The sequence below is a fragment of the Jaculus jaculus genome, chromosome 4, assembly GCF_020740685.1.
Source record: "Jaculus jaculus isolate mJacJac1 chromosome 4, mJacJac1.mat.Y.cur, whole genome shotgun sequence".
Taxonomy (NCBI): Eukaryota; Metazoa; Chordata; class Mammalia; order Rodentia; family Dipodidae; genus Jaculus; species Jaculus jaculus.
This window is the reverse complement of record NC_059105.1, coordinates 120,675,557-120,703,139: the sequence shown is the minus strand read 5'-3', so window position 1 is coordinate 120,703,139 and position 27,583 is coordinate 120,675,557. Positions and strand designations below refer to the sequence as shown.

Below are 27,583 nucleotides of genomic sequence, written 5' to 3'. Positions count from 1 at the left end.
CTCACAGTAGCCTTTTAAAAAATGTGTTCAGTTGTCCTATTAAAAAGAATGGTGGCTTATTATTATAGCATTGTCATTTAGTCTTCTTAAAGGAGTTGATTTGAAAGGTTTATTTTCTGGAAATTTGTGCATCTGTAATAAATAGTAACATTGTAGAAGATGACTGCAACTACTTCTGTACAAAATAAATAAATACATTTGTTGATAAACATTTGACAAATATGATTCTTGTAATTTGTGTAGAAATAAGTAAAAACTAGATAGATGGTCTGTTAATAACAAAGAAACAGCAACTAACATATGCTGTTTACTAGGTTGAATAAGTACATTGGCCTTCCTGGAACCAGAACTTCTAAAACTGAAGTCCTCCATGCCAAGGGAAGCTGACCCTTACTTTCATCCTGTTAGGGGAAAGGCTTTATTCTGAAGCAAAATGTTCCATCTTCACATTGCTTCAAGGGCAAAGGAGTTAGTAGGGCTGTGCTTTCATGATATGAGATGAAGAGAAAGGCACTCTGTGTGCTTGTAAGCACCTGTACAGATTCCTCTTGTAATTAGTGCACTGGTGGACTTGCTGTCAAGAAGCTACTGTCTTTATGAGCAAAAACATTTTGTATTGGTGGAAAGCTGAAAGTATAGGAACTGAGGGAGAGGTGGGGAGTAGGAAGTCCTGCTTTTCTCTTTCTGTGGCATTTGCTATAATCAGGTGATATTTTAGCTTCCTGGGCCTGACATGATATATGAGTGTTATGTTTTACTTAAGGAGAAGGAGTGGGTGGGTTGCCTTTGTGAAGTACTCAGTGCTCAGTGGAGGCTATAGAGCTGCCTGTGAAGGAAAGGGGAGAGACCAGAAGAAAGCAGGGCCTTTCTAACGTTTCCTCTACTCTACTTTGAAAAAGTGAGGGTGGGACTGGTGACCTGGCTAAGTAGTTTAAAGCACTTGCTTGTAAAGCCTGCTGGCCTGGCTTCCATTCCCCAGTACCCATGTAAAGTCAGATGCATAAAGTGAAAAAGTGAGGGTGATTATCACTGGATCACCTGATGGCATGGAAGCCTGTCAGAGTCTTTGTAGTAGTCTGTAAAGGAATGGCTGTTGTATGGCTATTAGTAGATTAAATACAGGTGGTCCCTAGGCTCAAGATTTCCTAGTATTTGAAGCTGGTTATATATGTGGAACCTCAAAGGAGAATTGTTTGTACCTAGCCATTAACTGAATCTTGGAGTGTGTTTGGTATGTTCGGGTTCAAAGGGGTTGGAAATGAAACAGTTTAGTGAAAGAGAAATGGCTTCCCCTTGCCTCCAACTTTTCCAAATTATAACCTGAGCCTTAGTCCTGATTTTGGAAATATATTGGATCTACTATCTACTTAGCTGACTTTAGTTCACCCTTTATCCTAACATCTAAACTACATTATAGAATAGTTTATAGATTTCATTGTTATATTTTTTCCTTACCCCCCATTTTGTTGTATCTCTGATATCCTTGTGTCCCTTTCTTTGCCTCTGAGGAAAATGTTGATAGACTTATACATACTGAGAGACCAAATGAAGATTGGTCAGGTTTAAAGTGGTTTCTCTCCTTGTGGTGTTTCTCTTTCTTACAGGGGTGAAGACATCTTAAGCCAGAGGAGTGATTCTCTAGTTGTGGAATTTCAGTCATCAGCCAGCAGATGCAGGAGGTATTATTGTGGGCATGGGGGCCTTCTCAGAAGCCTAGCAAGCCTAAAATGACCACCTGTCTGCTTCATCTTGCATAAGGCCACTCTGTGCATCACCCCTATCTTGTGTGTGTCTTTGGCTTGACCCAGTTCTGGGTGGCCTGCATGTTTCTGGAGCTTGATGTCGTAGGTGCTTTCCTGAGTATTGTATATGCTGGAGAAAAGAATGTTGGGATGCATGCAATGCAAGATTTTAATTTTTGAGTGTAAATGCTTATTACATTAATCCAGAAGTTCAAAGTTGATGGTAAAAATAGAGGTCTCTTATTGGGTAAAACCCACTTCATGCCCATATTGCATGAGTAATGAGTCCTCAGAACTGTCACCATTTGAAAACCAAGGAATGTTCACGAAAGCTGCAGTTTCAAAGGACAAGTGTTCTTAGCAGGGCAGGGCAGTTATAGCCTCTCCTTTGAACTTGAAGCCTGGTTCTGTGAATGAGTGTGTCTCATTTCCATTGAGTCCCCTTTGTGCTGCTCACTGTCACTACAGCCTTGTCTGAAAGTGACTGTGATGTTGGAATCCTGAGCCTCTCAGTTTGTAGGAGATTCCAGAGTGGACAGCCTCTCTTATGTGAAGGACACTGGTTCTACTCCCAAACCTAATAACTTTGGGTAATGTATTATGGGTGAATTAAAATTCTAATGGTCTCCTTGTTCTGGATATTTTAACATTACCTAATTTTAAATTTAAATGAAATGCCTTAGGGGCAGGAGCAGCCTTGCCAGAAGCATGGTTAGCATCACCTCAGTGAATTTAAAATGTGTTCTGGCCACATGGACAGCTAGGATAAGCAGTATTTACTTTATCATTTTGTAGTTCATGTCTCCTATCACTACATGACATAAATACTATTTTGTTTTTTACTAAAGATAGCCGTTTAACATTAAAATTGTTTTAAGTTGTCTTGAACCCACAGATTATTTTATTATTAATCTTATTTTATTAGCAATTCATTGGATTTTGGGGCAACTAAAATGGTTCCAAAGTGCTTTTATAAGTGATCATGATATTTAGACCTGGGGGGTGGTAAGAGTTTGAGTGTTTTTTCGTCATCTAGTCTCTGTTTAGGGGAGAACTTTTATCAGTGTTCTGGCTCTCAGCTTAGCCCTCTGCCCCAGATCAAGCTGCAGCACTAAGCAAAGTAATGGCAAGGCCATTTCTCTTCAGTGCTTCTGCTAGAAAATTAAGGCAGTTCCAATTTTGAGGGAGCTATTTTTGATTGATGGTGTTCTTTCTACTGTCCACACTGAGGCCAGATTTCTTTATCCAGTGAGCCCAAAAGACAGTATGTTTCCTTCCATCAGGACACATGTCACTTCCTCTTACTAGTTGAGTTAACCCCTTTATTTCCTTATGAGAGGGGTGGCACACTATTTTTCCAGTAGTTTTTCCAGTTATCTGGTGTCTGGCTACTCCATAATTGTATTTTGGAGGATAGATATTAATTTTCTTCAACCAAAAGCCTGAGTTCCTTGATGCCATGACATAATTCAATTTCCATTCTCTCCCTTTCCCTCCTGCACCCCTTCTTCCTGGCACATTTTTCATGGTTAGGAAGAGTGATAGTGTGAACTATATCAGACGAATTGATTCAGTAGTTGTTTGATGACATGACTGATTAACAGAGATCAGAAGAAGGCTCATAAGTGTGAAAATCACTGCAGCATTGGAGTCTTAACAGCTGTTTAGGGAGTTGCCTAATGATAGAATCACAACAGAAACACAGCCATGCCCCCCCCAAAAAAAAAATCAGAAGCATTGCAGTATAACACTCAGAGGCTGTGTCACCAGAGGAAATATGTCATGATTTGTAATTTCTGTGGACCTCAGGATTGTGCTCAGTCTTCTCTTGTCACAGGTACTTAGATAGTTCCTCATTTGCATAGCAGGATCTACTTCTGGTTGGAATTTTTCCTAAGGAGTTCCCTCCAGAAGAATGTGAGCTGAGATGGCTTTCCTTTGATCCATATTCTTGTTGTCATTGCCATTTGTCCACCAACCAGATGTTTGTACTCAGATGCATGCTGCATAGGGCTTGGCCCTTTAATTTTTTTGGTTGTTCTCTTTTTTTTCGTCCTGATGCAGTGTCTATGAACCAGATAGGAATGCATTACGGAGAAAAGAACGAGAAAGAAGAAATCAGGAAACACAACAAGATGGTGGCACGTTTAATTCCAGTTACTCTCTCTTCAGTGAGCCTTACAAGGTAAAGATTTACAGTTGGCCTTCTCCCCTCTTGTTATTGCTGGTTGTCTGCATATGTAGTCTTGACTGGAGCAGCTGAACAAGCAAACTCCAGTTAGTCTTCTCCCTGTTCAGCCAAGAAGATGTCTCTGTGCCTTCTTGGCATCTCCCCCTGCCCCAGATCTTAATGTCCGACTCACATTTTCATGGGCTACTTTAATTCTTCTGTAAGATGTGACATTGAGATCTACTTGTAATTTTTATCAAGAAAATGGATTTCATTTCTTTGAGATTTCAGTCAGTGCCACACTTTCTAAGTTCTTAGGAAAGACTTTAAAAGAAAACATATTTGATATTTGTGGGTTGTACAAGAATCAAGATGCCCATAAGGGCTGATAAAAATAGATTGTAAAATTATTTTATTTATTATTTATATTTTTTGAGGTTGAGTCTCACTCTGGTCCAGGCTGGCCTGGAATGAACTATGTAGTCTCAGGGTGGCCTTGAACTCATGGCGATCTTCCTACCTCTGCCTCCCGAGCGTTGGGATTAAAGGTGCACCACAATGCCTGGAAGAAATTGTAAAATTATTTCTTATTTTTATTAAAGATCCTCTTCCAAAATGAAATATCTTGCAAGGTTTCACTAATATCTCAAGCTGCATGGGCCTTTAAGTAATTTAGGCTGGTTGATTCCTGCATATTTAGCCTTGCATTCCTTTTAAGTTTTACCCTGACTCCTTTGGCCTGTCACTCTGTGTTTCTGACAAGGATAATTATCTATTTAGAATCTGGAAGCAGACCTATTTTAAGCCAAATCTGAATTTTCAAGAAAAGCTTTCAATGAGACTATAAAACAAAACAAAAAAAAATCCAAACCTAGAAAGACAATGTAAACCGTTTTGTGATGTTATAATACTAAATTTTGTTTTTCATATGCATAACTTAGCCACAACACAATACCAAGAACAGAGTCTTCTTTTTTATGTACCCTAAGGTCACCTGTTATAGGTCCTCCATTCTGCAGTGATGCATATTGCTGACAGATATCTTCAGAAACCACAAGGATTTTGATTTCATCTCTCTGCTCTTATTCTGAATGTAGCTTTGGGCTTGGTGATCCATCAAGCAGGCACCTGTCCATCATTTCCTGTCTGTTCTTGCTAACAATGTGGATATGTTTTTCTTTCTCCAGACCAACAAGGGGGATGAGCTCTCCAGCCGGATCCAGAATACTTTAGGCAATTATGATGAAATGAAAGACTTTTTAACCGATAGATCCAACCAGAGTCATCTTGTTGGCGTCCCCAAACCAGGGGTTCCTCAAGCTCCTGTGAACAAGGTTGAGGAACATTTTGTTGCAGATTCAAGAGCCCAGACCCAGCCCTCATCTGTCTGCAGCACTGCATCTTCCACATCTGCAGCTGTCCCTGTGCAGCAGAGTAAGAGAGGCACCATGAGCTGGCAGAAGGCTGGACATCCACCTTCTGAGGGCCAACAGAGGGCAGGTAAGCAGCAGTAGAGAGTGGTTGTTTTGCACAGATACACTAATCAAATAATCATAAAATCACTGTGTGGAGTTCCTCATCCTCATCCTCCTCTTCTTGAATTTAGCACAACAGGGCTCTCTCAGGACCTTGCTTGGAGATGGTGTTGGCAGACAGCAGACACGGGCCAAACAAGTGTGCAATGTGGAGGCAGGGCTTCAAACCCAGGAAAGGCCACCAGTGATGTCAGGGAAACACAGCAGCAGTGGACACTGTGTCCAGAACTTTCCTCCATCCTTGGCTTCAAAGCCCAGCCTGGTCCAGCAGAAGCCAACTGCATATGTGCGGCCGATGGATGGCCAAGATCAGGCTCCTGATGAGTCTCCTAAGCTTAAGTCATCCACAGAAACTGGTGTGCACTGCACATCCTTCAGAGGGGTCCCATCCAACAAGCCAGAGTCAGCCAGAGCCAAGACCAAACTTGCCAAGTTCGGTATCCCCAAGCAAGGAGAGGTGAGTTTGCTATCATTCCCACTTACATGCAACTAAGTCAGATGACTGCCTGACTATTGAAAGTACAATTTCTATGACATTTTTTTCAGTGCTATGGTTGACTTCCATGTAGTAGGATTTGTAGTAGTCCCTAAATGGGAGGATAGGCATGAATTCTTATTTTTAAAATCTCAAATTTATTATAATTGGAATATGTTAAGTACCATAATTATGTGCATGCATGTATGTGAAGGAATACATTTTTTAGTTATAGTTCTTGAGGTCTTTGGGAACAAAGTAGTATTGACTGACAAAAATAAAAGTTCTGTAAAGACTGCAACTCAGTTTTCAAAGGAGGTAAAGTTTTTACATAAACAAGTTCTGAAACTCTTTCTACATTTTTGTCAATTTTGTAAAGTTTCATGACAAACTTCACAAGGAAGCTTCATCAGAATTTGTAAAGTATTTATTAAATGATGGAATATTGAATATGATGGATATTCAGATGTGTCATGTATGCCACTCATAATGTTTGCATTTCAGATTCATTCATATTAAGCAGAACTCTTACTTGATCTCTCTTTATCATATAAAACTAATCTTAGGTTACATGGATATGTGAACAGAATGAAATGTTTTGGATCATATTCTTCTGGCTTGCATTTTGATTTTGTTCTAATACATTTGTTCATTGAATTGCAAAAGGTATAGAGTGGATGTGTTGAATCTGAGAATTCTAAAGCACATTACATAATGACAGGGAGTAGGAAAGGGATTGACTTGCCACTTGAACAGTAAACATGGATGGAAAATGAAATTTCCTTTTATCGAAGCACATCTCATACCATATTCCAAAGTGATGATAGCTGTCAAGAGCACATGAAGGAGAAATATGACTCTGTACACTTACTTATCTTTGCTGCTTTGCTATGATGTGGCATACAAGCTGCAGTAGTCTTTCATTGACTGTAATTAGGAACTGTGGGTTTTTTTCCCCCTTTGTACATACTCTTCTTTAAAGATAGAGTAGTGGTGTGACAAGACTATTGTTTGCATATTATTTTGACTTAATAACCAAGTGAAATAAATGATTTGTTATGTCTTGTTTCATTTTTGACAAGGTTGAGAGCCTAAGCATTTCTGTGCCATCACCTCTAAACTTTCATGGATTATTGGGAGATGACCTTGTTACTCTTAGAGGCAATATCCTTTGTATACCAGGAGATGTTTACTCAGGTTTTAGTGAGGAAATTTGCTGGCATGTGTACCAGTAGCTTCTTTTGATTGCACATCTGTGATGGGTTATAGAAAGTGCCTACTAGGAATTTGTGGGAGCAAAATGTAATTTCTACAAGCTTTGGTTTTTAGAAGTTTGTATGAAACACACATAGATACTACCATATTAAAGTTCTCAGGCTCTTTGATTTATGTCATGAATGACAAAGCCTGGCTCATACCTGAATGGGGGTGACCAACTTATACCATTAATAATTTTCATTCATGTATAATTTTCTTTCTAATTGATTCATTATCTACTGGAGCAGCCTCAAATTTTATTTTGGAATCCATGGAATGGATTAATTCTGGCTAGAAGGAAAGAGGAGGAGTATTTCCAGGACCAGTACATCCTTATGTAGATACCTGCATAGTTTCATGAGGCATTTGGGTGAGTTATTAATAATCTGGACACATCATGATGTCCACTGAGGACTGCACATTAGAGATGATGCACTGTACTAGTGTTTGATCACCACAGCAAGAGGCACATCCCTGAGATAGAGAGGCATACCGAGAGAAATCAGAGCTGTACACAGAAACCATTTCATTACCTTTACATTTAGTGACAGTGAACCAGCCAGCCTAACACTCTCACCTCCCATTCTGTCCTGAAGACTACAAAGAGACCAATAGTGCACTGATAAAAAAGAACTGGTGGGGCTGGGGAGATGGCTTAGCAGTTAAGGTGTTTTCCTGCAAAGCTAAAGGATCCCCAGGACCCATGTAAGCCAGATGCACAGGAGGGTGAATGCATCTGGAGTTTGTTTGCAGTGGCTGGAGTGTCTATTCTCTCTCTCAAATAAATAAATATATATTTTACATATAAAATATAATAAATAAAATAAAATATAAAATATATAAGAAAAGAACTGACAAGAAGTGTTGTTTGTTAAATAATGTTATCACTGAGCTGGACATGGTGGCACACTCCTTTAATCCCAGCACTCGGGAGGCAGAGGTAGGAGGATCACCAAAAGTTCAAGGCCACCCTGAGACTACCTAGTGAATTCCAGGTCATCCTGAGCCAGAGTGAGACCCTACCTCAAAAATCAAAAACAAAACAACAACAACAACAAATGTTATAACTGGTAGGAGGGGTGCAGTCCTTAGTTTAGCAAAACACTTTGCATATCAGGAAAAATATTTGAAACTGAAATACTTTAATCAGTCTACTATCATAGTAAGAAATGGACTTGTTCAAAATACTGTTGTAAAGTGACTTTTTAAAACTGTTCAAATTCCAATTATTAATTTAAAATTTTGGGGGACCATATTCTAAGTAATAAAACAATTTTAAATACATTCATGCATATTTGTGTATGTTTAGATGTATATTTACTATAGACACTACCAATATGAAAATGTACTCTCAGCACTGGTATTAATTTCCAGTGTTACAGGGAAAGTCTTTTCTAGGGAAATTTGCAAAGGAACTTGTATTACTTGACTACCCTTTTCATCATGTTATCTATGGAACAAGACTTAGCACAGCATAAAGACTTTAGAAACTGAAAAGAAATGTTAGGTATAAATGATATAAAATCAAGGAGTATAAATGAAAAAATTGTGTTTGGCCTTGTGTTTGTGCACTTCTCATGAGAAAAAGTCAGATCAATGATGAGATATAGTGTGAGAAATTAAAAATCTAAAATGTAATATCTGCCTTCAGGATATCTAACTACATGAATTTAATAAATTGGAACTCTGGTGCTTAGTTTTTAATTTGCAGTTTCTCTCACAGACCAAACTCAATTTAAAATTGGCCTTCTAGCCCTAAGAAAATTCTCTCACCTTCATTATCCTTGTGGTGATAATTCTGTTACTTTTTTAAATGGAGAATTTGTGAATGTCGTTTGCCTTTTGTATTTTATAACTCCTTGTTCTTTCCCCTTACAGCATCTGCACCCTGTCTGTTACTATAGCGAATTATTTGTTATAATTCTTTAATCTTCAATAATAGGTAATTAGTATAGAAAAATCTCACGCAACTTGATGTGGAAGTTAAAGGCCTCAAGAGAATTCCTTAGCTGACATACCTGCCTGGTTTTTCCCAGCTCCAGTTTGGATTTAATGAAAAACATATTTTTATTGTTATAGCCGAGTCTCCTTTTTCTTAATGCCGCCTCTCATTAAGCAAGCCTCCTCTGGAGTGCCACTTGGAAAGGTGTCTGCTGTTAAGCAAGAGACAAAGGACTTAACAAATGGCTAAAGTATGCATTATTCTAGAACATCCTAGGAAAGGGTATAGTGAGTTAATTTCCAATTGAGTTATTTTTGTTACTCTTTGTAACACACACACACATGTACACACACACCCTTTGCCTTTGAACATTATTTTATATCTACACCTTGGGGACTATTAATCTAGAGAGGCTGATACAGGTTTTGTGGGACTTGCAGTTTTTATGAGACATGGGCTATGATAACACGTGACTTGGAACCCTCCTAAATGGGCAAAGGAAATAGGACAGAACCATTATAAAGTATATAACTCTAAGATTGAAAAATCTGAAGAGAATATATTAAGATAGGGCCTCTGGTGTGACAGTGTCCTTTGATGTGAAATATGAATCTCATGGGCTATCCCATCAGTTTGTTTGACAAGTTTGACAATGACAGAAGTGGTGTTCCAGAGCCTGCCTGTCTTAATGCCTTTGTTTGCTAGTAATAAATACCAGTGCTGTTTTCAGAGGGTTCTGAGAGCAGGGAAGAAATTTAAGAGCCAAGGGACAAAATAAAGCCTAATGTCCATAGCTTCACTGTTAGGAAAGAGTGCTCTAAATCTGACTACCAATTAATAGAGTACATGTTAAGAGGTTTACATTTTTAATATTATTTACTTATTTATTTTCAAGGAGAGAAAATGAGAATGAAAATGAATGGGTGCTCCAGGGTCTCCAGCTGCTGCAAATGAACTCCAGATGCGTGTGCCACTTTGCGCATCTGGCTTTACATGGGTATGGGGAAATTGAACTTGGGTTGTTAGTCTTTGCACACAAGCACCTTAACCACTAAATTATCTCTCCAGCCCAAGAGTTTTAGATAATGGTTGATAATTCATCCACAAAAACAGAGTAACTTTTTGGTTGATCAAATTTTGTTAAAATACATAATTAAATAGCTTAAAATATTTATTAATCAGAGCATTTTTATGACCAATACTTAAGATGATGGCCATTGGGCTGGAGAGAAGGCTTAACTATTAAGGCACTTGCCTGGAAAGCCAAATAACCTAGATTCAATTCCCCAGGATCCACATAAACCAGATGCACAAGGTGGTACATGTGTCTGAAGTTCGCTTTTAGTGGCCAAAGGTCCTGGCACACCCATTCCTTCTTTTTCTCTTTATCTGCCTCTTACTCTCTCTCAAATAAATAAAAAATAAAAAAATAACCCACAGCCCCATTGTGAATGCCTGCAACCCCACTGAGGAGGGTCCCCAGCAGAATGGGGGCAGGGATGAGGGAAAAGAGAGTACCAACACATGATGTATCCATACAAAATGTGTTGTTAATAACAATAATAAAAAGAAATAAGATAGTGACCATTTATGCCACAAAAAAAGAGTAGAAACATGAAGGACCATGATTCTTCAAAGTAGCTTTCTAGAAAAGCAATTAACTGACTTTTTTTAAGTTCACAGAAGATAAATGATGTAGACTTCTTATTTCCTGTCACTCTTGGTTACCTTTGTATGAAAATGGATTTCTTCCAAATTAAAGTCAGCACCAGTCTGTCAGGCAAAAAAGGCATCTGTAAAGCAGTGTGTACATTTCATATTCATGCCAGTTGGACTTCTTAATTACATTTGAGATGTATAATATTTTCAAATTCAAGTATGCTGTCAGATTGCTCCTCAAAGAAACAAGAGGTATGGGGAGCCCAAAGACTCAGTTTCCCTATCTGTCATAGCTTTATCCTTCCCATTGTCCTCTCCTCCATGGCAGAGGGAGACACTTCGTGAGGGAAAGGTGGCTTAGTAACAGCACAGAAGGTTGCATTTCTTCTTGTTCATAGCAGCATGTATGGCCTCCACCCTCTAAGTAAGGACACACGGGTGAACAGCAAATGTGGGTCTCACATGCTGGATGGTAGCAGTTGCTTACTGCATTTTAGCTTGATCATTTTGAAGGTCATAATGGAGGCTGGCACATGGAATGTTTCCATATATATATATATATATTTTTTTTTTACCTCTTTTATGTTCAGACAGTGGATCCTAAAAGGTAAGGCACTTAATGACATAAAATGACTGCCATTTCTATCTATTCAAAAATCCGAAGAAAGCATATTAAAACAGGTCCCCTTGTGTGAAGGTGCCCTTTCCCTTTTACTCTTGGGTCTCCTTCAGATTTATACCATAAAGCCAAGTTTTCTAGCCTTAAGGTGGGAAATCACTTCTGAGGGTAGAGGCCAGACGACCAGCCCCACAGGAGGTTATTAGCAAGCCTGCTTTATTTTCTCTTTCCTCTGTTCCCCTCCCCCACCACTCAGAAGCATCTGTATGGATAGCAGGGCTGGTTTCTTTTAAACCACAGCCTTATATGTATGTTGACTCCAGGCATGGAGCCATAAGGAACCTGAGGCCTCTGCATTTGATGTCAGTTAAGAAAAGCTGCCACTATGTAATCCAGTAAGAAAAGGCTCTTGTTTTATATTTCCTCCTTCTTTGGTCAGAAACCATACACAGTCTTTCAGACACATAAGGAAGACATGGGTCTCCATGGAATGGTCATGGCTTGGAAAGTAGCAAGAACTGAGTCTGCCACCTGTTAGCCAAGTGTTTGGTAATTAATAAATTCCTCTGACCCTCAGTTTCCACCTGTGAGAACTGGAGAGAGGCAATGTGTTTGGAGTTGGTGGGAATATATGACGGGATGAGCACAGTGATAAAATGGTAAAAAGAAGGCATATGTCAACTGTATTAATTGCTACAGAATAAAAGCAAATAAAACATGAAAATGAATATGCTCTTGGGCATGGTTTTGTATATATTCATTTGAAAGGGGAGGAGTGGGAGAGGAAATTCTGAAAGTTTTTGTTAGTAATAACTGAAGTCTTAATGATTGAGATTATTTTGGAATAATACAGTAAAGCCCAAGTGACCTGATTCTCCCTTATTTAATAGTAAGCCTCCCTCTGAGTTTTATTCCCAAATCTGATATCACATTTGCTCTTTATGTTTTTTCCTTCTGTACTATTATTATCTACTATATCATATGAGTTTTATTTCCAATAAATGAAATACAAAAGCAACAAAATTTGGTTGAGGAAAATGTTAAAATGTTCAGCCAGTAAGTATTTCAAATGACTCATTGAAATAGCTTCCAAAGCCACAGCATATTAAATAAATAGCATGTTTAATTGGGCTGAGCAGTGGAATCACTTAACTCCACATGATTAACCACCATTTCCAATACCTTTATAGAGCATGGAAATAGAGCCTCTGTCATGCTATTTGAAGATTTCATCCTATACCTGCACACATGACAATCAGCCTGTTGACTACCTCTGGATATCATAGTTGTTCCATTTTGTCCAAAAGTCAGGGTTAGGGACCAGTAGGCCATTGGAAGCACTGTTGTCTAGGAGCAATATTTCTCCAGAAAGTGTTCCAATTGAAGGGGAAGTTAATGGTTTATGGAGGTGGACTTCTTGAGTTTAACTTTTACTCTTTTTGCTAGTGTGATGCTTTTGTGACATGAAACCATTGCAGACCTTATCAGTAGCTCTTTTGTGACTATAAATGAGTTAATATGTGATTCATGTGTAGACCAGTGGCTGGCATATATGTAAAAATGGTACTCAGTAAGAAGCCATGATAATTGTAATTATAATTATGAATAGTATCTCTATGGGCTTCACCTTTACTTTCTAAAGTGTCTAACCCCAGATGCTTTGACAGCCTGGAACCTGGAAATTGAGGTAATATTGGATTAATGTCACTAGGATATACGTTCCACAAAGGCAATGATTTTTATTTTGTCTTGCCTGTTTTCTGAAGTGCTTTCATCTGTACCTAGCATATAGTTTGTTCTAAGAAGACACTTATTGAATTAGCTAATTAATTTAAAGGTATAAGTGAACAACATCACATCCTCTGAACCCCATATCAGGGCCTCAGTTTTCCTGTCAGATCTGTCATGGGGAGAGAAGCACCAAATACTTCCAAGGTAAAATTCATAGCTGCTGTTGCAGAGATATATCAAACCCATATTTCCTGGTGCATATAAACATAGCAAATGTGAAATGAATCAGAGAGCTGTGTTCTAGCTTTAGAAACCAAGGCTAAGCAGGCAGTGACTCTGAAAGGGATGCTTTGTCCTGTACCTGTACCACTGTTGCCCAGCTGCCATCTCTTCCTCCTCTTCCTTTTCCTTTTCCTCCCCCTTCTCTAGGTGGTTCTTATAAGCAGATGCCCTTGCTGGGTTATACATGAAGGCATTCCTACAGATGGTCATGCTATCTGGCCACAGGGTAGGAGGTGGAGTGAGGGGATGTGGAGATTACTTGTGTGATGTGGGGTGTGGGGAAGTTTGGGAGAGCACATGCTTTCAAACCACCTGTTGCAGGAGTCAAGTTTTAATGGACTTTAAGCAGTCTGGAATGCAGAGTTCTTAGAGCACCTCTTGTGCTTCTGAGAATGTCCTCCAAAACTTTTCTCTGTGTATTTCTGCACTCTTACCAATCCTGTTTCTGGTGATTCCTGCTTCAGTTATTCATGGGAATGAAGTTTTTTTTTTTTTTTTCAAGGTAGGGTCTCACTCTGGTCCAGGCTGACCTGGAATTAACTCTGTCATCTCAGGGTGGCCTTGAACTCATGGCAATCCTCCTACCTCTGCCTCCCGGGTGCTGGGATTAAAGGCGTGAGCCACCACGCCCGGCTTGAAGTGTTTTGTAATCAGGAAAATACAACCAAATACACCCACATACTTATTCAGGACTTTGTTTATTTTTTGCCTCAAAGTCATAGTCTTTTGGAGACATTGCTGCTTATATAGCATTTGTGTCCTTATAGCCTTTAGCCTTTCTTTCTTTCTTTCTTTCTTTCTTTCTTTCTTTCTTTCTTTCTTTCTTTCTTTCTTTCTTTCTTTTCTTTCTTTTTGGTTTTTTAAGGTAGAGCCTCACTGTAGCACAGGCTGACCTGGAATTCACTATGTAGTCTCAGTCTGGCCTTGAACTCACAGTGGTCCTTATACCTCTGCCTCCCAAGGGCTGGGATTTAAGGTGTGTGCCACCACGCCCATCTTAGTCTTCTTTTGATACACAGTAAATGGTTAACCTTTTTCTGTATAACAGAAAGATAAATAGTAGAAACTATAAAAATGTGCACATTCTTCCATTGGTCTGTTTAAGCCCTGACGAGTATAGACGGTCAGCTTCCCCTCCACAACTGTTGATAGTCTTAAAAACATTATAGAGGCATCAGGGATAGAGAGGCTTCCCTAGTCTCCCCCTCCCCCATCTGTGGCATTCCTTCTGAAGCTCACACTGTCTGGATTCAAGCTTTAAAAATAAGGTGGAGGGGTCTTCTAGGATGTTGCAGCGCCTTCCCATTTTTAGACAGCTTTCACCTTTCTTGAGACTGACCTGTAGGTCAACATTTTGACATCTTATGCTTAGCTTCACTTCTGCCCCTGGGCTTTCATCATTGCTGGCTATTTCATAGGAATTAGTATTTTCTAATTAGATAAACATACCCATATTTGATATTAACTTCCACTGACTGGGTCTTTATTATGTCCCCTGGGACAGCACCTCACACAGGGCATGCCACCCTTTCCCAGATAGATAGTAAAGTGCATTTGAGAATTTTCTTGCTTTATGATTGCTAATATTTAAATGTATATTTTATTTACTTCTATGAGAGAGAAAGAGGCAGATAGAGAATGAAAGAGAAAGAGGATGAATATGAATGGGGCAGCAGGGCCTCCAGCATTGCAAATGAACTTCAGATGCCTGTGTCATTTTGTGCATCTGGCTTACATGGATACTGAGCAATTGAACCTGGGTCCTTAGGTTTTATAGGCAAGCACTTTAACTGCTAAGCCATCGCTCTAGCCCTATGATTGCTAATTTTGCTAACTGTTATTTAGCAGTTTTGATTTTGATTTTAACCCTTTTATAATGTGTGATATTATTAGGGAAAGCAGAGCAGGATGTAGAGAAACCCATGGGGTTGTGGAGTAGGGTAATCTTTGTTGAAAAAGGAGGTATGTAGTAGAAGAAAGTGAGGTGAGGACATGAAAGGGAGCCAGGAAAACACCAGGAGAAAGAAAATGCCAGATAAAGTGGAATAGATAGCTGAAGCTCAGGCATGCATTGGGAACATGTCTCCTCACCCTGGAATGTTTATGAAGTAGTAAGTTGGAGTGGAGCACAGGAGGAAGAAAGAGAACACGTCAGGAAGACCTGGTGGGATTTGGCTTCATTGTGCAGGAAGAATGGGGGAGCCATTAAAGGGTTTATCATGAAATAATATCATGATCTGACTTAAGGATTAAAAGGATCAGGCTTGCTGTTGGATCTGGAGTAATTTGTAAGTGGGCAGGGTCCTAGGCAGGAGGTCAGTCAGAGAGTTACTGTACCTGTGTATAGGTGCTTTAGTTATGGTCACATCTCTGTGACCAGAATATCTAACAAATAAATTCAGGGAGGTCCATGGTTTCAGTCCACCAAAGTGGGGAGGCACAGTGGAGCAGCTCCATCCATGGCAAGAGGAATGAGAGGCAGTAGGTATTCACATGGAGTGGGCTATAACCTTTGAAGGCCCACTAATATTGACCTACTTCCACCAGTCAGATTCTACCTCCTAAAGACTCTCAAAATACAGACATTTTCTAGGTAACAAGTGTTCAAAACATGAGCTGATAGAGGACATTTCAGTTTTAAATCGTAACAGGAGAGATGATAGATTTTTGTGCAACAGTGATAGCAAAGATAATGAGAAGGTTTTGATTGTGGATGTATTTTGAAGGAAAGCAATACAAATTACTGACAGCTTGACTGATGGACAGAAGGAATTGAGACCAGAACTAAGAACAACTAAGAACAAGGTGCTTTTAACTGAAACAAGAAAGGTTGAATGTCAATAGATTTGGATTGAAAGACCAAGTTGACTTGAGTTTACTGAATTTGAGATGCCTGTTAGACATGCAGATGGGCTGCCCAGTAGACACACAGTGTGCCTCTACAAGGGAAGAGATGTAATGGAGAAGGGAGTCTGTATCTGGGATAAGATACACACTTAGAGTTGGAGGGTACACTTGTGGTATTTTAATTCCTTAGTCTGGGTGAAATCACCCTAGGACAGGTGACTGTGTTCAGGTAGGAGGACCTAGCTGTGATACCTTCATGCAGTATGTGGTTAGTGTGAACTGAATGAACTAGCCAAGATGACAATAGAATAGTGTAAAGGTCACAGAAGTCTTTAGAAACCAGAGTAGATGTATCCAGAAGAGAAGGGAATTATAACCAGTGTTTACTATGTTGATGTTGGAATTAGTGAAATAGAAGTCATCACACTTTGATGACAGTTTTGGGGAGGAATTAACAATATTACACATAGGTAACTCAGACAAAAACAGCAAAGATTTTGAAAATCATGTTCTTGTTGTAAAATTTGCAAGATATTAGGAACATAAATGAATAAAATTCTTATATAGTCTGCATAATGCATAATTGTGAAAGTTTTGGCAGAAGTCTTTGATTTTTCTACATTTATTTGCCTTTTATTTAATTGAGATAAAGAGATCATATATGGTTATTATTACATTTATTTTCTTTATTGTAAGTATTTTTACCATGCTATTGAACAGTCCATGGCAATGTTAAACATATGGTATTTAGAAGTTATAGCTCATTAGTTGGAGCACGTTAGTGGTTCTGTCTTCATCCATATTAAAATTTGTTTGCATAATTATTTCATCGAATATTTAAGCTTTTTTAGCTATTTAAATGACTATAAATTATTTTATTATCAGTGCTATAAATAAATTTTGTATATACATATGATTTATTCCTAAGAAAAATCTGTAAACATCTAGTTGATAATCTTAATAGGGGAAAATGGTTGTCAGATATAGTCTATTGTGAATTTTGTGTTCATGTTCTTTATCATTTTCTTTTGAAGTATTTCTGTTTTTTTCTTATAGGGTTAAAAGAATTAGGAAAGGTAGTTAACCTTTCCTAAATAATATTGCAAGAAGTTTGCATAGTTTGTTGATTGATTTGTTTGATGGAGAAGTTGAAATTTTGTCTCTTCCTTTTTGATCAGTTTCTTTGCTATTGGGGCTAGAAAAGCTGTGTTCATGGGTATATTAAGGAGATAAATTTGGGCTGGATAGATGGCTTAGCCATTAAGGCGCTTGCCTGTGAAGCTTAGGGACCCAGGCTTCCCAGTAGCTATGTAAGCCAGATGCACAAGGTGGCGCATATCATACATCTAGAGTTCGTTTGCAGTGGCTAGAGGCCCTGGTGTGCCTATTCTCATTGTCTTTCTCTCTCTCTTAAATAAGTAAGTAAATAAATAAATATTTAAAAAGAGCTAAATTTGAGATATAAAAATCACAAAAGAAATAGATAAAGTTATCTACTTGAAATTTATTTTGCTAAAAGGTATGACTTTATTTATTTTTCAAATAGTCAAATATTACCACAATTGATTTAGCCCATCCTCTGTAGTTTCAGTAAGTAAAAAGATAAACAATCCATCCTGTGGAGTTTTGTTGTACATTGGTAGAGATATTGATGAGCCTGGAAATCTTAAAATGCTCCTCCACCCTTTCTTCAAGAGCCAGTGTAAGCACCCCCTGCTCCTTTCTCAGTAAGCTTCCATTTATTGGATCCCTGTATTTTCCACATATTACTTACTTTTCCTTTTGTCTGCCTGATATCACAAATACATTAGAAGTTCCTCCAAACACTCTTTCCATTAATCTTGTATCATGAGTATCTAAAATAGGCCTCTGTTTGCGCTACTACTAGGTCATTTTAGCTTTGGACATTAAATTTCTGCATCTGAAAAGTAGGGAGACACACCTATATTCATTGGTTTGAATGATGTTTGGTAGACCAATGCTTAAAATAAAAATAAAAGCCAGAATGAAGTTCTAGTTGTCTCCTTCCATCTACCTGAAGTCTGTGTCTCTGCATGTCGTTTTCTTTCATACTTTAGGTTCTTTATTTCTGCTTATAGTAGTTTTCCTGCTAGGCATTTCCTTTGGGCCAGTTCCTCTTAAAAAAAATCAATAGCAATAATTGTTAGAAATGGATTATCATTGGGTCATGAATGCACCAGTTGATTGATGTCAGGAGGACAGTACCTCATACTATGCCTATGCATCCTGTGGCTCTTTCATTTTTTCTGTCTCCTCTTCTGAAATGTTCTCTGAGCATTAGAGGGTGTGATTGAAATCTCCTTTAATGTTGAACACAAGACCAGAACAGTTCTAAGCCCATTGCCATTTTGACATAGAGGACAGAAGAGGACAAAAGAAACTAGATTAAAAAAAAAACAGAGGAAGGACTACCTTGAAAGAGGAGAGTCCTTGGAATTGGGGTGAGGGAGAGGGTACAAAAGATGGTAATGGAGAACATGATCAAATTACTATTTGTTCATATACTAAAGTTCTCAATAAAAATTCATAATAGTAGCAATAAACATTTACATAAAAGGAAATGGCTTATCATTAATTTCTTGGCACATTTATTTTTATCTTATTCTTTTTTGGGAGGCAAACACTGGTGATTGAACCCAAGGCCTTGCACATGGTAAGTAAGTGCTCAGCTGCTGAGATGTATCCTCAGCCCTTTCATCTTATTCTAAATATTTTTCTATGTAATTACTTACATTTTTATGTCTAGGTTTCGTGATTATTTAAAGAATTTGAATAATTAAGGAAAAGAAAGTTAATTAAAATCCCACCATCCAAGAGAAAAATGTGACATATATGAGATGAACTTTATTCTAGATTCTTCTTTCTCTTGCCTCTCTTTCGTTTTCTTGTCTTCATTATTTGTAGCCCTTTGAGCTTTGGTGATACACATTATTTTTTATTGACAATTTACTACTTATGTATAAAGTGTTTTGATCATAATCCTCTTCCATTGCCTTCTCTTATCCCTATTTCCCTTCCCCTTCTCCTAAACTCCTTCTTTTTCTGAACTAGGTCTGCTTTTAGTATGATGTTTCATGCACCTATAACTACTGGTTTAATTAGGGTTCCTGCATGGGCACAGGCTGGAGGTTATTTACCAGAATGTGTTGATCCTGTCAGTGGACATATCACTACATTAAATGTGTCCTACTCCTCAAGCCCCCATTAACTGCCTATAATTTCTCAAGAAGGGATGGGAAACCTATACGCTCCTCTATCATACATGATGCTATCTTGATAGGCTCTATATTAATAGGTCTTATATAAGTTATGACAGTCACTCTGAGGTCATGAACACAACAGACATATCATGCCTAGACAACAGCACTTCTTCCCAGCCTCTGGCTCTTATTCTCTTCTGCCTCATTCCATGAGTCTTGGAGGGGGTGATATATATTTAGTGTTGAATACTATAGAGTCATTTACTAAGCACTTTGATGAGTTTTGCATTCCCTTAGTAGTCACCACCATCTATAGTGGGAAGGTTCTAACCAAGATGAGAGTAGCACTAATCTATGGATGTAGAAATACAAACTTAAAGAGCAATTTTACAGGCACACAGTATGTCCACTTAGCTAAACAATAGTAGTTACTTTCTGTTAGAGCTTATGATTTCCTCAGCCATGGGCTTTTGACTAGGTTTTCAGTACCAGACATGAATTCCTTCCCATGGAGCAGCTTTCAAATCCAATCAAAGAGCAGTTGGTTATCTCCATAACAGTTATGCCACTGTTGCATCAGTGGGTACATCTTGCCTGGCTAATTGGTTGTACAGTTGGCAGAGTTCACTACTAAGTAATGCTGTGGATGACTTTTCTTCCTCAGCAGCCTACCTAGTCAGCAGAGTGGAAGCTTCTTTGCTTACTTATGCCCAGTCACCCTTCTTGCAGATGATTTGTCCTTTCCTCTTGAATATCTATAGTCTCTTCTTTTGATTTCTGCAAATTTACCACAATATTATTGAGATTCACATCTCAATATTAAGCAATTCCTGAATCACAGAGGGCTTTTTCACACTGAAGATCACTTTGTTGTTTTAGTTCAGGGAAGTAAAAAAAAATATTAAGTGTTTGCATATATCATATATTTACCTCTTAAAGGGATTAATATTTGTTTAGTCCTTTTGTTTTTCTTTCATATTAATTTCTCTCTAATTGCTTTGATTAGTATTTTTTTTCAGTTGGATTCACTCATTTTTCTAAGCTTTTCCTATTTGTTAGTGATTTCCCATCCCTTTCCTCTACCTCTTCCTCATATGGAAAGGAATATGGCCATTTGGGATCATGTGGACAGTGTTTGCAGGGATGTAAATTAGTATGCCCATTTTGAGAAACATGTTAGTTTTTCCAAAAGTTAAAGAAAGAACTTGTATATGATCCAGCAATCCTAGTGCTGGGATGGGAATAATTTGTCCATAATGTTGCTACCTGGAGGGAGCACAAACCACATCACATCCCATGGCCCACTTGAGTCACCTGGTGCTAGCTTTAGGCTGGAAAGTTAGATGGTTATGTTGGGTTTTCATTTATCATAGAAAATATGTCCACTTTTGTTTCTCTGTCTGTCTGATGTTCATCTGTCTACCTGACTCTACCTTTCTCTATCTCCTTGTCTGTCTTTGTCTTTTTGTCCTTTGCCTCCATGATTTTGAGTTCTTAAAAAGAATGAATAATTTTCCTCCTACCTAAATACAACATAAACATGTATAGTGTTCATTTTTTTGAAGTATTGGTTTTGAATTAAAATACTATAGTCTGTGTAATAGTTTGTACTTCTGAAAACATGAGGACTATAAATTTATGAATTTTAGAATAGTTTAGAAATTCTTCAAAGATGGAAAAAGATGCCCTATCATGTTATTCTAATTTGGTACTTGTTCTGGAAATCAGTGACAGCTACAAAGTATATGAATTTGATGGAAGTAAGGATAAATGTAGTCAGTCATATAGGTTCTTTTTAGTCAATATGAAAATTTCTTTGGATAATAAGTGGATTCCTATATAAATTCATGAGTTCTCATATGACATTTGGGTTAAGCTTGAAGTGGATTAGTCTTTTTTTCTGATAAAGTTTCATAAGCTGTGATTTCTCTGGTGACCACTTTTAATTAGATATTAAATAAACTGCTTATCTTTATACCAACAGGTTTATGACCACACTTTTTTCTGAGCTGTATTTCATAGAGTAAATAGAAGCAAAATTATATAATAAAATCAATTATTTAGAAATCCATGACATTAGAAATTAAAGTAGGCCCACAGTTTAAATGAATAACAAGTATTTATGCTTAAATTTAAAGAGACACAGAAGATAGTCCAAATGTATCCATTCTCATGAAAATGGTTCTACTTTGCTTTTGTAAGTACTGGTCCCACCCCTCCTAGAAATTGGCTGGGCTTGTTGTATTAGAAGTTCCATTTAATCTTGCAGAACTAAAACAGTTCGTGTTAGGATCCTGGAATTTATTTGGAAACCTTTCTTTCCTTCTCCCCCCCTCCTAGAAATTGGCTGGGCCTGTTGTATTAGAAGTTCCATTTAATCTTGCAGAACTAAAACAGTTCGTGTTAGGATCCTGGAATTTATTTGGAAACCTTTCTTTCCTTCTCCCCCCCTCTTCCAGTGCTATACCTCAGGTAAGAGTCTCCAACTTGGTTATAATAACATTCTGATTTAGCTTGCCCTCACTCCCAGATGTTGGAATGGGGAAGATATGTCCAAGCCTTGTGACTTTTGAACAGCAAAGACTGACCTGATATTTTATCTGAAGAGACTGCCAGGGTGGTTGATGTAGACATGCCAAGTGACCTTTTTATGAAGATTAAGAGAGCATCAGAGTTGTTGGCAAGTACCAGTATCCAAACTGGAAGGAAGTTAAACAATTGTCAGATCGCCTAAATGTATAGCATTGTGAAAGACTTAATGTTCCTTAGTTCTACTCATTTTCCTAGATCAATTTTTAGAACAGACTTTTTCACCTTCCAGAAATTTCTTTAGTTTCATCATATTTGAAGTTAAAAGGTTTTCACCTTTCTGTGTTAATCTCTCTTCCCCACGTGGGCAAGCGTCCAAGGAAAACTGCATGGGAGTGGTGAGCAGGTTCACCTTTGGGAAGAAGCTGACTGTGTCAAAGTTAGACTCATTTGGGATTGCTTTACATTGCTGGGACGTGCCAGAGAAGAATATCTTTGGGGGGACATTTGTGGTTAAGAGACATCTCCACTGCCACCTTGCTTGCTCCTTCCTTTGTGTTTCCTTACTTACACACAGATTGACCATAAGTAAATTGGTGTCTAGGATTCTCTGAGATTTCTCCTATATGACCTTACTGTGTCCGTTGCTTATGGGGATGTTCTCAGCAGTCTCTCATACTCTTCCAAATCTTGGTACTGTCTTCTTATTTACATATTTCACTCTTTCACTAGCTTTTCTTACTTTTGAGTGACATTGCACTTATTTTCTCTTTAAAAAAAATATTTTTTTATTTATTTGAGAGAGAGGGAGAAGGACAGAATGGGTGTACCAAGGCCTCCAGCTGCTACAGATAAACTCCAGATGCATGTGTCAACTTGTGCATCTGGTTTACATGGGTCCTAGGGAATCAAACCTGGTTCCTTTGGCTTTGCAGGCAAGCATCTTAACTTCTAAGACATCTCTCCAGCCCTCATTTTCTCTTTAATAATCAATAATCCTGACAGCATCATCTGGTGAGTCATTCTGCCGATCTTGTTTCCTACTTTATTCCCCAGCCTAGGAAACTGGCAGGCTCCCTCTTCCCTTCAGGGTATAGAACAAATATTTAATGGACAAATGTACATTAAAGATAATTTAATTTCATCATTAGTTTAAATTTTAATTGGAATGAAAAAAACAAAAAAAATTATTTTCTTAATCAATTTTTAGATGAATGGTTCAGTAGTGTTATGTATTCAGCATTTACATTGGAAATCAAAATACTGTAATTTCATGGTTTTTCTCTTCATCCTCTGAGATACTTATGAATTCCATTATATTTAATATAAAGTTACAACTGTTAATGTACTAACATGTTTAAGGACTTCATACTGATGTCTGGAAAGCATTATATGCAATTAAGTGGTTGCCACTGGGGTCTCCCCTGAACAGGATCTAGGGGTGCTATTTTGCTTTTTCCTGGATGTTTCCTCCTTGAGCAAAGATTGAGCACCTCTCTGTGTTGAGTGGTTGCAGGGCTTAGTCTTTGTTAGGATATTGCCTCTCTTGATCACCGTGACAGGAGAGTACAGGCTCACGTCCCCATGATATTCCACTAATACTTGATTCAACTCATATTGTTAACATATCATAACAATTAAAATTTAAGAGAGAACATGTGAAACCAGCAAAATGCTTTTTCTAACATCTGCTAATAATCTTACATTTCAAGCTAATTACATGAACATTTTTGCATTCTCAAGTACTTAGAAACAAATAAAATGATAGGGGATATATTTGGAACTAATTTCAGTCTTTGTTCAGAGGATTAAAATATAGTTTTATTAAAATGCACAAATGAACTTTTCAGACTCCTTTAACAGACCTGAACCAAGCTGTTTGTATGTCTGTCTTCCCTCACTCCCCTCTTTTCTTCTTTCTTCCTTTGTAATCATTAGATTAGCTCCAAGGCTTTAGTTGGTTTTTTGAATTGTTCTGAACTTCAGGTATAATTAGGACCCTTTTCTGTTGCAGAATCCTTTTCTTCCTTTACACCATGACCAATAATAAAATAAAATTGGACATTTTGTCAGTCTCAGCACTATGTTCTGATCTGGATAATGTGAAATAATACCAGGGCTAGACAAATGAATCAGCCATTAAAGGCACTTGCTTATAAAGCCAGATGGTCTGAGTTCAATTCCCCAGTACACATGTAAAGCCAGATACACTAAGTGGTGCATGTATCTGGAGTTGTTTATAGTGGTGAGAGGTCCTGGCATACCTTTTCTCTGTCTCCCTATCCCCCATCAAATAAATGAATAAATAATAAATAAATAACTTAATATACTGTTTGCTCATAAAGCTGATCAACTGAAGTGATGTTTCATACATTAAAATGTTGGCATGTTGATGTAGTCCTCTTTTTGCCCTGCATTTTCCTGTAGGGACTTGATATACTCAGTGATTCCATGTATGGTCTCAGTGACAGCAGTGTTTATTTCTTGTCTTGGCTTTCCTTAAGGCCCCACAATTTTAGTTTCCTTGACATGTGTTCAAATAGTTGCTTTTGTAGACATCCCTTTTTAAAATGACCAGTGCTGACCATGCTGACTTCTGCAAAGCAGGCATCTCTGAAATTCCTTGTAAAGACCCTGGTTCCATTTTCCAGGTACAAGAGATCCTGGCATTCTCTCCATGCAAGTAAATACATATATGTTTATAAAAAGAACCATCAAAAATAAATTGGACCTAGGTTATATCACATAGTGATGTTCCAGTAGGTCCATTTGCTGCCCTATTTTCCTAGAGAAGCTTTCAGTATTGCCTGCAAGTATTTACAAAACAAACAAAAAGCCCCCAAAATTAGTTTCTTCATTTCTGCGTTTCTTAGTATCCTTGATACCAGTGTATAGTATGAATCTCTGAAAGGAGATTATTTGGTATAGCATTTCCCAAATGAACTTGACCCCAGTATTTTTGTTTTGTTATGTTTTGTAGAGCACCTCACAGAATTAGTATTTTGGGAAACATTTGCTAGAAAATACAGAGATATGCTAGAGAGATGACTCAGTGGTTAAGGTGCTTGTCTACAATTGCTAACAACCTGAGTTCAATTCCTCAGTACCCATGTAAAGCCAGATGCAAAAACTAGGACATGCATCTGGAATTCATTTGCAGTAGCTAAAAGCCCTGGCACACTCATTCATTCTCTCTCTCACACACAAATTATTAATTAATATTTTTTAATTTTTTTGTTTATTTTTAATTTATTTATTTGAAAGTGACAGAGAAAGAGGCAGAGAGAGAGAGAGAGAGAGAGAGAGAGAGAGAGAATGGGTGTTCCAGGGCCTCCAGCCACTGCAAATGAACTCCAGACGCGTGCACCTCCTTGTACATCTGGCTAACGTGGGTCCTGGGGAAACAAGCCTCAAACCAGGGTCCTTAGGCTTCACAGGCAAGCACTTAACCGCTAAGCCATCGCTCCAGTCCTGTATTTTCTCTTTAAAATATTTAATTAATTAGGGCTGGAGTTTAGGGCTGGAGCCATGGCTTAGTGGTTAAGGTATTGGCCTGCAACGCAAAAGGACCCAGGCTTGATTCCCCAGGACCCACATTAGGTAGATGCACAAGGGGGCACATGCATCTGGAGTTTGTCTACAGTGGCTGAGGCTCTGGGGTGCCCATTCTCTCTCTCTCTCTCTGTCAAATAAATAATTTAAAAAATATTTAAAAAATACATAGCTAGTAGATGAAAATGAAGAGCATTGAGTTCAGTGGGTGGGACCCTTCAAAATCTGACACCAACTTGCCTTTGAGCTGTAACCTGAAGACAGTGTATACTCAAAACTTACTGTTGTCCCTGACCTCAGCATGCCATGTACTTCCATGCCTCTATGCTTTTACTGTGCATTTATCCACCCCAAACCCATCCAGGCAACTGTCACCAAAACTTCTGTGCTACTTTTTCTTCAAAACCTACTCTCCTCAGAGAATGAGCTGTCTTCTGGATTCCTTCACAGATCTGTTCCTCCACCCACTATTTGGCTTATCTGTTATCCCTCCCTCCGTCCTTCCATGTTTTCATTGCATTCATATAGCTGCCTCTTTTCTTGGTCCATGAGTTCCTTGAGAGATGGTACCCTTTCTTAGTCATCTTTTATGCTTTGCACTGAGTCCAGTGCTTAGAATGAAGGTACTTCATAAGTTAATATTGAATTAAATACAAAGCTTTAAAAAATCACAAATAATTCTTTTCTTAAAAGGATCATAGTTTTTTACAAGTGAGCATTATCCCAGACTGGAGATTGCGAATATAGTACATTTTATATCTTACATCCTGTAAGAGTTCTGGCTGAACTTTACGTTCTTAAACACCAGAGAATACATGTTTGAAACCTATGAATATTGTAAGAATGAGCTCATGGATATAACCTTCCTCTGGGGTAGCAGATGGTCAATGGGAAAATACTGTACTCTAAGCATGGGTAGATATTTGAAATCTTAAAATTTCATTAAGGATACAGTTGTAGTTTCCTCATACTGTGCCTGTAAAAGAGTTCTTTAAAGTAAGTAAAAGTCAAATTAACGTTCTTGTTCCAGTTAAAATTTAGAGGAAGTTAAAATTAAAGGAGCCTAGTACTGCCCTGCATCTTCAGCTAGATCTCAGACTGACATCAATGGGAGGGTCTAAAAGAATATTAGCTTAATAACTAACCCCACAATGGCCATCTGTTTCAAAATTATTGCAAGTGAGAGCAAAATTTAGCATAGCACTATTTCACTTCACCTCAGCAAACACTGAATATGTGGAGTGTTTTCTTGTGCTATATATAATTCTCTGGACTTTCAAATACAAGTGAGGATACCAGGTAGATGAACACAGACTGTGGCTAAAATTCTCCATCTTCCTTTCTTTCAAGTTTAATGGTTTAAACTTTAATTAATGTATAGGATCAAGCTATCAGCAGAGAATTCTGCCTTTGCAACAATGTTGAAATAGATGAACAAATACAAAGGGGGAAGGTCATCCAGACCCTCCTCTTAGAGTAAAGAATGTCTCTGTATGCCTTTGACCCCTGGTTCATGCAATGATGGTCACCAATTGAGAAGTGCAGCTGTGAAGCCATTTAGAGCAGAGTGTGCCTGATTATGTTGGTAACGATAACCCTTTCATTCAGCAAAGACATAGCTGGGTAAAAAGCCTGTGTGGATATCCTGCCTGCTCTGCAACTCCAGCAGACCATGCTTGTTCCTATCTTACTTCTCTAGGAACTTAGTATTTCAACTTGGAAGCCAAGCATGGTGGCGCACACCTTTAATCCCAGCATTCAGGAGGCAGAGGTAGGAGGATCGTGATGACTTGGAAGCAAGCCTGAGACTACATAGTGAATTACTGGGCTAGAGTGAGACCCTACCTTGAAAACCAAAAACAAAAAATAAAATTCAACTTAGGAAAGTATAATTCTGACTGAGAAGTCCACTATTTAAATACTAGTTAACCTCACTGTACTAGGCTTGGAAATATTTGCAGTGGGAATGTTTTATAATATTTTGTAGAATTATTTAAATTTTGATTATTTAAATTTATGGTA

General features: G+C 38.1%; 1 protein-coding gene across 4 annotated transcripts in view; it reads left to right on the top strand.

Moving 5' to 3' along the window:
* The window catches only part of Aff3 (AF4/FMR2 family member 3), a 588,679-nt gene that overhangs the window by 111,527 nt on the left and 449,569 nt on the right, over nt 1–27,583 (top strand). For 3 of the 4 annotated variants that reach the window (XM_045146966.1, XM_045146965.1, XM_045146967.1), the window contains exons 2-5: nt 1,605–1,679; nt 3,807–3,927; nt 5,100–5,412; nt 5,519–5,904. In XM_045146966.1, the coding sequence (XP_045002901.1) occupies nt 1,605–1,679; nt 3,807–3,927; nt 5,100–5,412; nt 5,519–5,904 (895 nt within the window). The remainder of the gene's footprint in view (nt 1–1,604; nt 1,680–3,806; nt 3,928–5,099; nt 5,413–5,518; nt 5,905–27,583) is intronic. The other variant, XM_045146968.1, reaches the window with a different exon arrangement.